General features: G+C 40.1%; 1 protein-coding gene across 7 annotated transcripts in view; it reads left to right on the forward strand.

Moving 5' to 3' along the window:
• The window catches only part of mapk8ip3 (mitogen-activated protein kinase 8 interacting protein 3), a 198,219-nt gene that overhangs the window by 119,207 nt on the left and 66,098 nt on the right, over positions 1-12,914 (forward strand). For all 7 annotated transcript variants that reach the window (XM_072268888.1, XM_072268891.1, XM_072268889.1 and 4 more), the window contains exons 15-17: positions 1,262-1,312; positions 9,564-9,690; positions 12,539-12,634. In XM_072268888.1, coding sequence (XP_072124989.1) covers positions 1,262-1,312; positions 9,564-9,690; positions 12,539-12,634 — 274 coding nt within the window. The remainder of the gene's footprint in view (positions 1-1,261; positions 1,313-9,563; positions 9,691-12,538; positions 12,635-12,914) is intronic.

Consider the following 12,914-nt stretch of genomic DNA (forward strand, 5'->3'; position numbering starts at 1 on the left):
ATCACGGAAACACATGACAAATCGACTTAAAAACTAACAGAAACCACATAATTATAACATATAGTTACAACAGTGCAAAACAATACCGTAATTTGATAAGAACAGACCATGGCATGGTAAAAGTCTCAAAGTCTCTCGTAAGTCCCATTATCTCACGCAGACGGTAAACCTCTAGCGCCGCCAACTTGCCGATGCGGCATACTGGAAGCAAATTCAGTGCCATGTTAGAACAAAAACTCACCAAGCTGTCGTAGGAGCATTGAGAGAGGTTAAAGTAATGAGCAAGGGGCTGGGGGAAATGTTGAGAATTTTGACATCCACCTGAGGGCTCTTGGTTTAACAACTCATTGTTAACAGACCTCCGGCACCGTAAGTCCTGCTCGGAACTGTGGTGTAATATGAGAGTAGATGTGTGTCCTCAAGGCCTTGAGGTGAATGCACAGACATTCAGAGGACAGAGTGTTTTGAAATGAGATTGTTGAACATTTGGAAAAGAAGCATCTGTTTTAGGTTAAGTTTAAAACACACACAAATGAAAGTTATTAAGGCTGTGCTTTTTTTTCCCTATGATCGGTGCATATAATCAGGGGTCTGAGTGTGGGTAATAATGTGAGTTAATTTTAATTTCTTAAAAATAATTTATTTGCAAGAGTTTCAAAACATTGAAAACCATGCTTCCTTTTGTATTGGTACCAAAGCAATCCTTGCGTACTTTGGTTGGCCAGGCACACATGGGGAAGAATTTTAAGTGGGTGAAACTTAAATGTGACATGAAGTGCATTTTGATGTCACTGTGCTTTCTGGGGATCCTTTCAGAAAAGCAGATACACTTTCAGATGTTCTGGAAGAAATTTTTGGCAATGTAATAAATATCCAATTTAGATTAAAATTCTATTGAGCATTACACACAAACTTTGGGCCTTGCAACAGGCATTGTGGCTCTGCTAATTTAAGAACAGTCGTCTACTTATGATTTTCAAAATAAACTTATTTACTTATTTTAATATTTACATTTAAAAGAGAATGCCTCATTTTCTTATGACTCATTCATAATGTTGCAGATGGATATATAGACAATATATAAATTTACATTAAAGGGCAATTGCTGACCTTTTTATGGCCAAACAGATAAGATTTCTTTATTAACTGATTTCCACCTTTTAAAGTGTATGCTATTGCAGACAGTCTTTCTTTGGAAAAGTGTATGTTTTGTTTTCCATTATGTATGTTTTGTTAATTTGAAATTTATGTTTTTTTGTAGACAGGAAGTGCCTAAGGAGGAGAAGAAACCAGACACAGATAATGAACAAGTGTACGGCCTGTCAGCTCCTTGGGGCTTTTGTACTAGGAAGAGGGGTTAAAGTTAATGCCGAACTTAATGTCTTGGGTATTAAGAGCTTAAGGGGGCAGGCAACTTTTGAGTGTTTTGAATTTAAAACTCGGGTGACTGACATTAGAAACGATGAGGATCAGGGATCTTCCACAGATACAATAATATTACAAAGGCTTTCATTCATTCCAGCCTCATGGCTTTTGAGGAAAAAGTTCTTCAGCACAAAAGCTATACATTGGTTTTGTGAAGTCTTCATCTCAAGCTGCCTTATTGTTTTGACTTTCAGTAAACTTTCTGGAGTTTGTTCACCAGTAAAGATATCCTCTGTCTAAAGATTGTCCAAGGTTTATGAAGAAAACTTCAAGTGCCTAAATGGAAACTGACATTTTTACCACTTTGAAAGTGATATTTTGAAATTTAGATGTACTGGCAAAAGACCCAGTTGATTTTCCAACTTACGACTTTCTCCATTGCACTGCTTCATTTTTGATCATTGAACTGTCACTACTACTAACTAGTGTAAGAGAACAAATAAACTCTTTTTGGGATTCCAGCAGGGTACAGGTATCAATTTTAACCAATGTTTCGATGGCAAACTGCCATCTTCATCAGGGATGCTGCCTCTGCATGTCTAGTCTGGTTGTATATATATCCCCGTCATCCAGCCCTCCTGATTGGTTGGTCCTCATCCAATCAGATTTCCACTGTCCTATGTTGTTACCAATCGAATTCCAGTTTTTACAGTGAGATGTTCATCTCTGTTAAATCCTTTTCCTCTAGTTTTATTTCAATGGCTTCCTTAACCAGGCAGTCCCAAAACCATTGGCGTGGCATAGTAGTTCTGTACCGTCAAAGTCAGTCCTATGGTCATTTGTGAATGCAGTGTTCTGCTATCGCCAATTTCTCTGGGTAACCCAAACAGATACACTTCCTGTGCTCCTTGATGCGGGTTTCTACTGTGCGTCCCGTCTAGCTGATATACACTGCTCCGCATTCACGGGGAATCCTGTAAATGCCAGATATCCGGCGTCTCAGGACACCTCTGAACTGTCCTTAGTCCCAGGACATCTTTGAACTGCATAAGCTGTGATTTGAGCTTCCTTCCAAGAAAATTAATTTGAACAAAGACTGAGGTTTCACTGTAATTAAGAATTGGAATTCGATTGTAAACAAGATGGGACAGCGGAACATACGGAATGCGGGAGGCATCTAGGAAAAGAGTACTATTGAAGTTTCGGGCTGAAACCTTTCAGCTGGAAAAAAGTACATCGACTGTACTCTTTGTCCTAGATGCTGCCTGGCCTGCTGAGTTCCTCCAGCATTTTGTGTGTGTTGCTTGGATTTCCAACATCTGCAGATTTGTGTTGTATGTGATGGGACAGCAGAAACCTGAATAGATGAGGACTAACCCATCAGGGGGGATGAATGATGGGGAATATATATACCACTGGACTGGACATACCTAGGTGTCGTCTGTGATGAAGATGGCAGAATTTGTCATTGAAATGCTGCTTATAATTGATACCTGTACTCGGCTGGAAGCCCAAGAAGAGTTTATTCATCATCTGCGCTGGGAAAGCACTAGATCCTTTTTGTATACGAGAAGATTTGGATCTCAATTGCATTGGAGTTTGGGTCTTGGTTTTTTTTTAACCACTCCCTATCCCCCTCCCCAATTATAGCTCTTGGTGATAAAGACACTAAAAATCCGTTGATTGTAGATAGATACTTAAATGATGAAATCCACCCACACCACCTTCTGCTGCTGATCCTATTACAAAAGAAACAAAAATTGGAAAACCAAAATATACAGTAAATGGAAAATACTTGAAATGTGCAGTGGTTCAGGCAGCATCTGAGGGAGAGAAACATTGAACCTATCAGGTTGTTGGCCTTTCGTCAGAATGGGGGAGAAGTTGGAAATTAGATGTGCTCTAAGATGCAGTGAAAGAGGAGGGGTGATGAGAAGAAAGGTTGTCTGTGGAATGGTGGAACCAAGAGCGACAAAATGACTCGTGGTATTGATGCTGCCTTGGAGAAGATGGTAAACGTTTATTAGTAGAAGCTGATCTACAGGGAGGAGTTGAAATGAATGAGGATAGAAGAGAGAGAGAGGATAAAAACAATGCTGGAACTGTGAGCAGAAAATAGTTGCTTGAAATTACATGGAATTCTGAAGCAACACACATCAAAATTGCTGGTGAACACAGCAGGCCAGGCAGCATCTCTAGGAAGAGGTGCAGTCGACGTTTCAGGCCGAGACCCTTCGTCAGGACTAACTGAAGGGTCTCGGCCTGAAACGTTGATTGCACCTCTTCCTACAGATGCTGCCTGGCCTGCTGCGTTCACCAGCAACTTTGATGTGTGTTGCTTGAATTTCCAACATCTGCAGAATTCCTGTTGTTTATGGAATTCTGAAAATCGGTCGGAGGTCAGGCAACATCTGTATAGAAAGAAATGCAGAGTTAATGTAAAAGGCTGATAAATTCATAAGACATAGACTTAGAGTTAGGCCAGTGAGCCCATCGAGTCTGCTCCGCCATTCCATCATGGCTGATGTATCATTCCTCTCAATCCCACTCTCCTACCTACTCCCTGTAACCTTTGACACCCCAACTAACCAAGAACCTATCAACATCCACTTTAAATGTACTGAATGACCTGGCCTCCACAGCCAAACATGGCGATGAATTCTGTAGATTCACCACCCTCTAGATAAAGAAATTCCTTCTCATTTCTGTTCTAAATGGACATCTCTCTATTCTGAGGCTGTGCCCTCTGGTCCTAGACTCCCCCACTATGGGAAACATCCTCTCCACATCCATTCTGTCTTGGACTTTCAATATTTGATGGCCCTCAATGATAGCCCCATTCTTCTAAACTCCAGTGAGTACAGGCCCAGAGCCATTAAAAGCTTATACATTAACCCTTTCTTTCCTGGAATTATTCTCCTCCAAACCCTCTCCAATGTCAGCACATCCTTCCTTAAATAAAAAGCCCAAAATTGCTCATAATACTCCTTGTAGTCTGACTAATGCCTTAAAAAGCCTCAGCATCACATCCTTGCTTTTATTTTCTAGACCTGTTGAAATGAATGCTAACATTGTATTTGCTTTCCTTACCACTGACTCAATCTGCAAGTTAGCATTTAGGGAACCCTGCAAAATGACTCCCAAGTCCTTTTACACCTCTGGTTTTTGAATTTTCTCCCCAATTAGAAAATAGTCTACCCCTTTATTCCTTCTAACAAAGTGCATGACTATACACTTCCCCATACAATGTTCCGTTTTCCGCTTCTTTCCATTCTCCCAATCTGTCAAAGTCGTTCTGCAGACTCCCTGTCCCTCCACCAATCTTTGTATCTTTATATCCCACATCCTGTCTACTGTTCAGGGGACCATCAGGGTCTCATAACTCTTGCAGTTTCTTAACTCTACCCAGTGGAGTCACCCCACCCACTCTGCCTTCCTGCCTGTTCTTTCAATATGAGATGAATCTTTGGATGCTAAGCACCTAACTATGATCTTTCTTCAGTCGCAACTTAGTTCAGTGATGCCCATAGCTTCAAACTACCATTCTCTAACTGCGCTACAGGATCATCTATCTTATTGCGTGTGTTCAAATATCATCCTTTCAGTCCTGTATTCATCACCCTTTCCAGTTTTGTTTTCATGTTACAATCCACCTCATCCCACTGACTGCAATTTTGCCCTTTCATAGGCTTGTCCTTCCTCATAGTCTCACAACACACTGCGTCTACTTGTAAACACTGCATCTACTTGCCCCATCCTCAGCCCTATCTCTCCAGTTCCAATCCCTGCCAATTTAGTGTTAGCTGTCTCCAATAGCTCTAGCAGACCTGCCTGCAAGGATACTGGTCCCTCTCGGGTTCAGATGTAACCCATCCTTTTTTATTTTTTTTTACAAGACATACCTTCCCCAGAAGAGATCCCAATGATCCAGAACTCTAAAACCCTGGCCCCTACATCACTTCCTCAGCCATTCATTCATCTGTACTATCATCCTGTTCCTGCTCTGACTAACGTGTGATACTTGGACAAATTCAGAGATGGCAACCTTGGAAGTGTTACTGTTCAGCTTTGTTTCTAACTCTCTGTACTCACTGTGCATGACCTCTTTCCCCATTTTTATTGGTGTCAATGTGCACTGTGACCTCTGGCTGCTCACCCTCCCTCTTGAGAATGTTCTGCAGCTGCTCTGATATCCTGGACCTCAGCTCCTGTGGGGTGGATGGAGGCAACAAGGCATCAAACTTCTCTCTTGTGACCACAGAATCTGCTGCCTGTCTCCTTACCTATTGAGTCTCCTGTCCCTACCACCCTACCTGAGTTTGCCCTTCCCTGCTGATCCTCAGAGTTGGCCACAGTGCCATTGACTGGCTGCTGCTGCTTTATCTTGATTGGTTATCTCTCCCCCCCCCCCCTCCACCCCCAGTGGTATCCAAAGGGGTATACTTGTTGCTGAGGGGAATGGCCACAGGGGAATTCTGTACTAACTGCTTACTTTCCTTGCTTCTGCTGGTGGTCACCCATCCACTTTCTGAAGCCTGCACTCTTGAGAGTGATCACCTCAGTAAAAGACTCACTGTGATGTTTTAAGCCTTCTGGGTGGTCCTGAGTGCCTCCAGCTCCAGTTGCTTGACCATGTCAATCAGGAACTGAAGATCTCACCCAATCCTATTAAGTCAAAGCTTGGCCACTCTAACAGTTTGTATGATGAGTTTTGGGGCTGGCCTGTTCTGTTACAGGCAGGAAGGGCAGGGCATCTGAATTGTTTAACTTGTTGAAACCTGTATTCTGTGATCTACCTAAACAGAAGATGAGATGCTGTTCCTGAGCTTATGTTGGGCTCTGCTGGAATGGCCAAAGGCAGCACTGTTGAAGAGGGAGTGAGATAGAGAATTGAAGTGACAAGTAACCAAAACTTGCATCACCAATGCAGACTGAATGAAGGTGTTCCACAAAGACATTACCCGTTCTCCGTTTGTGTTTTTCAAAGTGGAGGATACCACATGGTGGATATTGAATACACTACATTTGGAAACAATGTTAATGGATTTCTGTTTCATCTAGATGCATTGTTGTTCTCTTGTTGGTGGAAAGGAAAGTGTTAAAAGTTCAGGTGTTGCATGATAAGGTGCCATGAGTGTTGAAGAAGATGGAAAAGTGAGTATCACAGTCATGAAATGAACAGGTACTTTGGAATGATGAAAGAGGAAAGGGGGGGAAGATATTTCTGGTGATGACACCTCATTGAAAATGCCTGAGGCTACAGAAGATGATGATTGAACGTGAAAGATAAAGGTAAAGTCAGCTGTGGAATGTGTAGGGGAAGAGCGGATCAGAGTAGAATTTCAGGGGATCAAATGACATGGTTGAGAGATCTTCCAACTGTGGAGTAGGTTGAACTACTGAAGATAAGGGGAATATACCTTAGAAATGTGGCATGGAAGGTGTTGTTACCAATATAGATACAACAGCAGGAGAAACTGACAAAGGTATGCAGTCCTTCTCAGAAGAAAGTGTAACTAAATTAGATGTGGTTATCCATGGGTTTGTTATGGGCATTCCCCTTTAGATAGAGATGGGGAGGCAAAAACTTTGCAATGTGTGTGGATGGTCCCATAATCTACGTGCCTCCAGAGGATGAAAAAACCATAGAAATCCATTATAGCAGTGCCTTTGTTTTTAGTTGCCACGGGGGTTTAAAACATTGCCCAGGACTACGTGGCTCATGGGCCAATCATCCATCAGCTTTAAAGGGCAAAGCCTTCCAGATGGTGGAAGTATGACTTTTTATCATACAAAGTGCTTACGGCAAAAACTTCAGATCTTCGGTTGCATGTTAACTAGGGAGAATGATCATAAAACAAATCCTTACTACAGACAAAGATCTAAATATGAGCAGTCATGCCTGCCCCTTCAGTTAAAATTAATGTGCAATAATTTGAGAGAGAATTTACTTGAATTTGAGTACATTTTGTGAGAGTAAAATTGGAATATCTAGCTAGCAACCCACCACAAAAATTTCCATACAGCCTTATCTTTGAAACAGTCTAAAATCATGACAGAAAACACCATCTGGCCCTCCATTATTATCTGCAAGATCTTTTAACGGTAGCTGTTAGGAATGCCTACAGAAATGGTCACTCTTAGGATTGGAGGATATGATGATCTTTGCATGCCTTGCTAAAGAAGTCCGCTGTCCATAGCTGGTGATTATAACCAGTGGGTTTAGAGTTTTTTAAATTTCTCATAAAATTAAATAATTTCTTGAAAACTGCTTGTATCTGGTTGCATCAGATTAGCTGGAGGTGTTTGTCCAGTATTAGATTATGGACTTGCTGGTTTCACTTTTTTTTGACAAGTCTAGAGATTCCCTTGCTCTTCATATGTTAAGGGAACAGGTAAGAAAATTGCAAGCTTCAACCCAGCTTATTGATGATCATAGATTGGTTATAGGTCCATAGTTGCTGCCAGGATCTTATTGAAGGGTTGGAAAATAGTTGGACCTGGACAGGTTCCATGTAATATTTCAATGAATGAATAGCTTTTGTTGTCTGTTGCATTTATAATACATTTTTTTATTAAGTCTTCAGAAAACTTTTTTTCTGATGGGCTTTGCAAGTCAAGGACAAAATATTAGGAAAATCCCACAAAATGTTAAAGACTGTGGGTGGCAGCCACTTGAGAGATGAACTGACTGAGTAAATGATAGATAGAAAATTAAAGATAAAAAAGTAGAAATGGGTGAGTCATCTCTTCTAGTTTATGGATGAACATTTTCAAAACTACAAATGTAAACCATTCAGTATGCTAAAGAGTCAGTCTGTTGAGTGCACTACCTGGGAGTAGGGAGCTTCAGACCTTCATTAAGGGCATTGAAAGAGCTGTGCTTGTGGAGTCCAGGTGGGGAGTGTTGCTCACATTGAGAGTTGGTGTACCCTCATGAAGAGCAAGATAATGGAGACAGAGGGTTGGGTGATCATCGTATCAAGGTGCTTGTAAATATTACTGTGTCAGATTTTGCCTTGGGAATACCAGTGAGACCATCACATTCTCCATAATGTACATCAAAGTAAGATTTGCATTATCCACTCATTGGAAGGTGTTATTTGTAGCACTGTACTTTTCTATAAACTTCACAAAAATAGCATCTGGCCCTTTGACTTGGCATTCTTAAACTAGACTTAAGCTTTAGATACAGACTAAAGTTGTCAGAACATTTTGGGACTTGTCAAGCATAAGATTTACTTAAGTGATTTATTAATTACTGCCAATCAACCTTTCCAGTAATGAAAATTATGTTTACAAGCATGGAGTCTCATTCCAGATTTTAATTATTTATGACATAATAAATCTGTTTCCTATCATTTGTCTCTCATTTAATCCAGTCTTTCATTCCTTTTGTCTTGCAATCTCTGACCTAATTTGACATTGAATTCAATATTCTGTCATTATGTGGTTCAGATTCTGCGATGTTAATTAATGTTTCATTAGTCAGATTGTATCAGGTAACACACACTTATTTACCTATTCCAGGTGCTTGTAAAAAGTTCTATCTACATGGATATTTGCTGATGAAAACTTCTAATGGAAATGGCTCGATCTAGGAGAAAATTTTAGCGTATTGATCAGCTGGCATTAATTGAATACTATTTAGATGTTCTTTTGAAACTGCACTCTTACCTGCCTGGGTACTGCAGATTCTTTGTTTTAGTTTTGAAGTTGTCAGATGAACTATCAGAGAGAGAAACAGAACCAAAATCTAGCAGATCCTAGTAATCTACATCAAAAAGCTGGAAATTTTGGAAAACAATCGGCCGTCAGTTGCAGAGATCAGATCAATGACTTTTTTATCATAAATACTTCATTGTAGAGCCTGTAGAGCACTTTCATCTTTCTGTGTTAAAAATACTTTTGATCTGGAAGAAAATGGGAAGATATGGGAATCGCATGCCAAAGTAGTTATGAGGCACAGGATCAATTATGATAATGATTGGCAGAGCAAGTTGAAGGGCAAATATGACCCACTCCTCCCCTTGTTTCTTATGTTTTTGTTCGGAATATTCAAAGTACAAAAGAAATACTGCCGTTTGGAGTACTTTTAAATCTGCAACCATGTGGCTCACCAGCCGTTTGCAGGCATTTTAAAACATTTCATTCCAACTTTGCTTAACCAGTGAAGTAACTGTTGGTTTTCCTTGTAGTGACTGTACATCAAATGCTCGGCGAGAGCTGAAACGTGAGCAGTACCGCCAAGTGAGGGACCACGTCAGGAATGATGATGGCCGACTACAGGCCTGTGGCTGGAGCCTCCCTGCAAAATATAAACAGGTAGGGATTTGGTTGTCCGCAGCAGATCTCTGCTTTTACACACTTCTGCACAATTTTGCCTCCAAAGCATAAACTGGATAGGGAGTGGTCAGTTATAACATTCAAACACAAATGCTTAAAGCATGCATCTCATATTCTCTTGTGATGTACTTTAATGAAACATTAGCAGCACAGTGTTCAAAGAAACACTCTTTAAAATTTACAGATGTGTTAGATTGTCATTCATTTAGTAGGGCGAAGTTGATTCTAACTTCAAACCCAGTTTCCTGCACTTGCTCCGTATATATTTCTACCTTTCTGAACCTAGGAATGTGCCTGTAATGCTGCTGTTTTTATTGTAGCCATACTTCACCGTACTTGTGTATGCAGCAATAAACTTGAATTGATCTAACTATTGATTCCACAGTTCCCATTGTAGTTATAATCATGATTAGAAGGTTACCATGATATGAGTAACCAAATGCTCTCCAACCTTGGGGTAGAATTATGTATCTGTTTGCCTCCCTGGAAGGTCCCTTGACTACTTCATTCTGTGGCATCTGTTGTTCAGTAAGAAAAGGGCCTTGAGTTCAAGAATGCAGATGGCCCCCATTATGGCATGTGTTGCTGAGGTGGTAGGTAGGCACTCCTAGACAATGGTACATGTCACAGTTTTCTGTAATGTGAAGCCACCTCAGTTGCAAATCAGATTCAGGTTGTGTCAAGAAATGTGATTAAATTAAAAAGTAAATTCTGCATTAACTCTGCCATGGACAGTCCCAAAAGGAGAAGGGTTGGATGTGGAGCTAGCAACCCCATCTCATTAAAAACCAGCGCTACGGAAACACCAACAGAATCTCCAAAGACCTCATCCCTGAAAGAGGAAGGATCTTCTATGGGCTACACCTTGAGAGACTGACCCAGGTCAGATAACTCTGTTGAGATGCTGTCGGCTGCCTATGTCCCCATAGGGGTGATGGTCTTAAGAAGAAGAAGAAATTCTGCATTGATTTATTTACTATTTTTCCACACAAATTCCATGTCTCAAATTTTGTAGTGATTTGTAAATTCTTTAAGGGTGAACTTCCACAATGTAATGCAGGGGTCCCCTGTATCATGAAATCAGTATGTTTGCTAAAGTTAGGAGTTTGGCTACACTACCACCAGTATGTACATTCTGAGCCTTCGTTACTTAAAAGGAACAGCACGCTGTAGTCCACCCAGTCCCTTCTAGATTAACCACTTTTTTTAGTCCTGTGGTGCGTAAGTGTGGTCCTGCAAAAAGGAATAACGGAGGTGAAAGCAAAGATAAAGATCAGCTTTGAAAAATAATTCATTCATGAAGGAGTAATGAATGTATATCTTGAGATTGCTTCTTGTTCTTGAATCTCTTGCCTATTATACTGCCAACCCCAGCACTACATATAACACCAAATGTTCACACAGATATATTGAGGAGAGTAATGAAGCCAAGAAATTTCAAAGATCTAATGTTGAGAACTTCCCTGTGGTCCAACTTATCTCAGCCACATGATGTTTCATGTTGATGGGCCAGATTTTATAATCACCAACAGTGGTCTCAAAGGAAGCTCCATAATATAAAATATCTGCTTGCAATATAACCCCTTAATCCCATGGTAGCTATGAAAGATGCCTGGCTTTAAGAAACAGTTTCATCATTAGCTGCGCTGAAATGTATGGATAGAAAACCATGAAGTAAATATCTCTATTTCTGTATTTTCAACTGATTTTTGGAACATTTTGTACAGAGCCAGAGTAAATATTCTGGTATGCACTTCAGAAAATAGAATTTAAATCAACGGGCTCATTATTTTGAAATAATCCTGAGAGGAATTAAGCTCAGTATGTATAAAATAATTTTAATCGGTCTGTTAAGCAGTAAGTATAATTTAAAACAATTAAAGTGCCAAAGTTTAACATGGCATACAATTTTCAGGATTTTAACGGTCAAGAACAAAATGCTGAAAATGTTAAGTTAAATAATTGATCAATTAGTTAAATGGTCATCAATTCATTCACTTCTGTAGATTTTCTGAGGGTTTAGCAGCTCCGCAGATCCCTGATAACAGCGGTTTGATTTCCATTTTCAGCTGTGTAGAGAAACACTCCAGAAATATTGTATGATAGCATCTATTTCATAGCTGGTTCTGATAACCTTGGTCATTATTCCCATGACAAATTCTAGGTCACCATGAGCAGTGAGATGCAAACATTGGAAATGAGGATTAAATGACTGGTGTGGAAATATTAATGTCCTTGAACGGCAAATCATACAAAATGTAGTGGATACAGCCCAGTCCAATACGAGAAAAGCCCTCCCCACCATTGAATGCTTCTACACAGCGTCCAGCATCAGGAACCTTACCCCTCTTTTCTCACTGCTGCCATCAAGAAGAAGGTTGAGGAGCCTCAGGACTCGCACCACCAGGTTCAGGAATAGTTATTACCCCTCAAACCTCAGGCTCTTGAACTAGAGGGGAATAACTTCACACAACTTCACTCGCCCCATTATTGAACTGTTCCCACAAGCTATGGACTTACTTTCTTCATGTTTCTGATACTTATTGCTTATTTATTTATTCTTCTATTTGTATTTGCACATTTTGTTGTCTTTTGCCTATTGATCGAATGCCCAAGCTGGTGTGGTCTTTCATTAATTCTATTACGTTCTTACTCTGTTATGGCTTTGTTGAAATGCCCACAAGAAAATTAATCTCAGGGTTGTATATGGTGACATATATATACTCTGATAATAAGTTTACTTTGAAATGTTTGGATGTATTTTAATTTTGTGAAATGCAGATATTTAATTTCTTAAAAGTTTGTGTTGATCCTCTTGTTACTCTAGCTGAGTCCAAATGGCAGCCAAGAAGACAATCGCATGAAGAATGTCCCTATCCCAGTCTACTGCCGTCCTTTGGTTGCAAAAGATCCGACCATGAAGGTAATCATAAATTAAGAGGATTAGGAGGTTAAATAGTCAGAGTTTATTCTATGACACCTTGTCGTTAGCCGAAACCAAAACGCTCTTGCCAGTAGGATGCAATACTTTTACAGAAAGCTGCTAAAATAAAATACCTCACAACATTGCAGTAGAAATCTTAACTAGGGCATTACACTCTTCCCTTCCAGAAATAGTCATGTCATGTCATGACAACGCAACTTAATAAACTATTATTAATACTACTGTATTCAAATGAAGTTTGTAAATCCATAGGCAGCCG

Source organism: Mobula birostris, chromosome 9 (genome assembly GCF_030028105.1).
Source record: "Mobula birostris isolate sMobBir1 chromosome 9, sMobBir1.hap1, whole genome shotgun sequence".
Taxonomy (NCBI): domain Eukaryota; kingdom Metazoa; phylum Chordata; class Chondrichthyes; order Myliobatiformes; family Myliobatidae; genus Mobula; species Mobula birostris.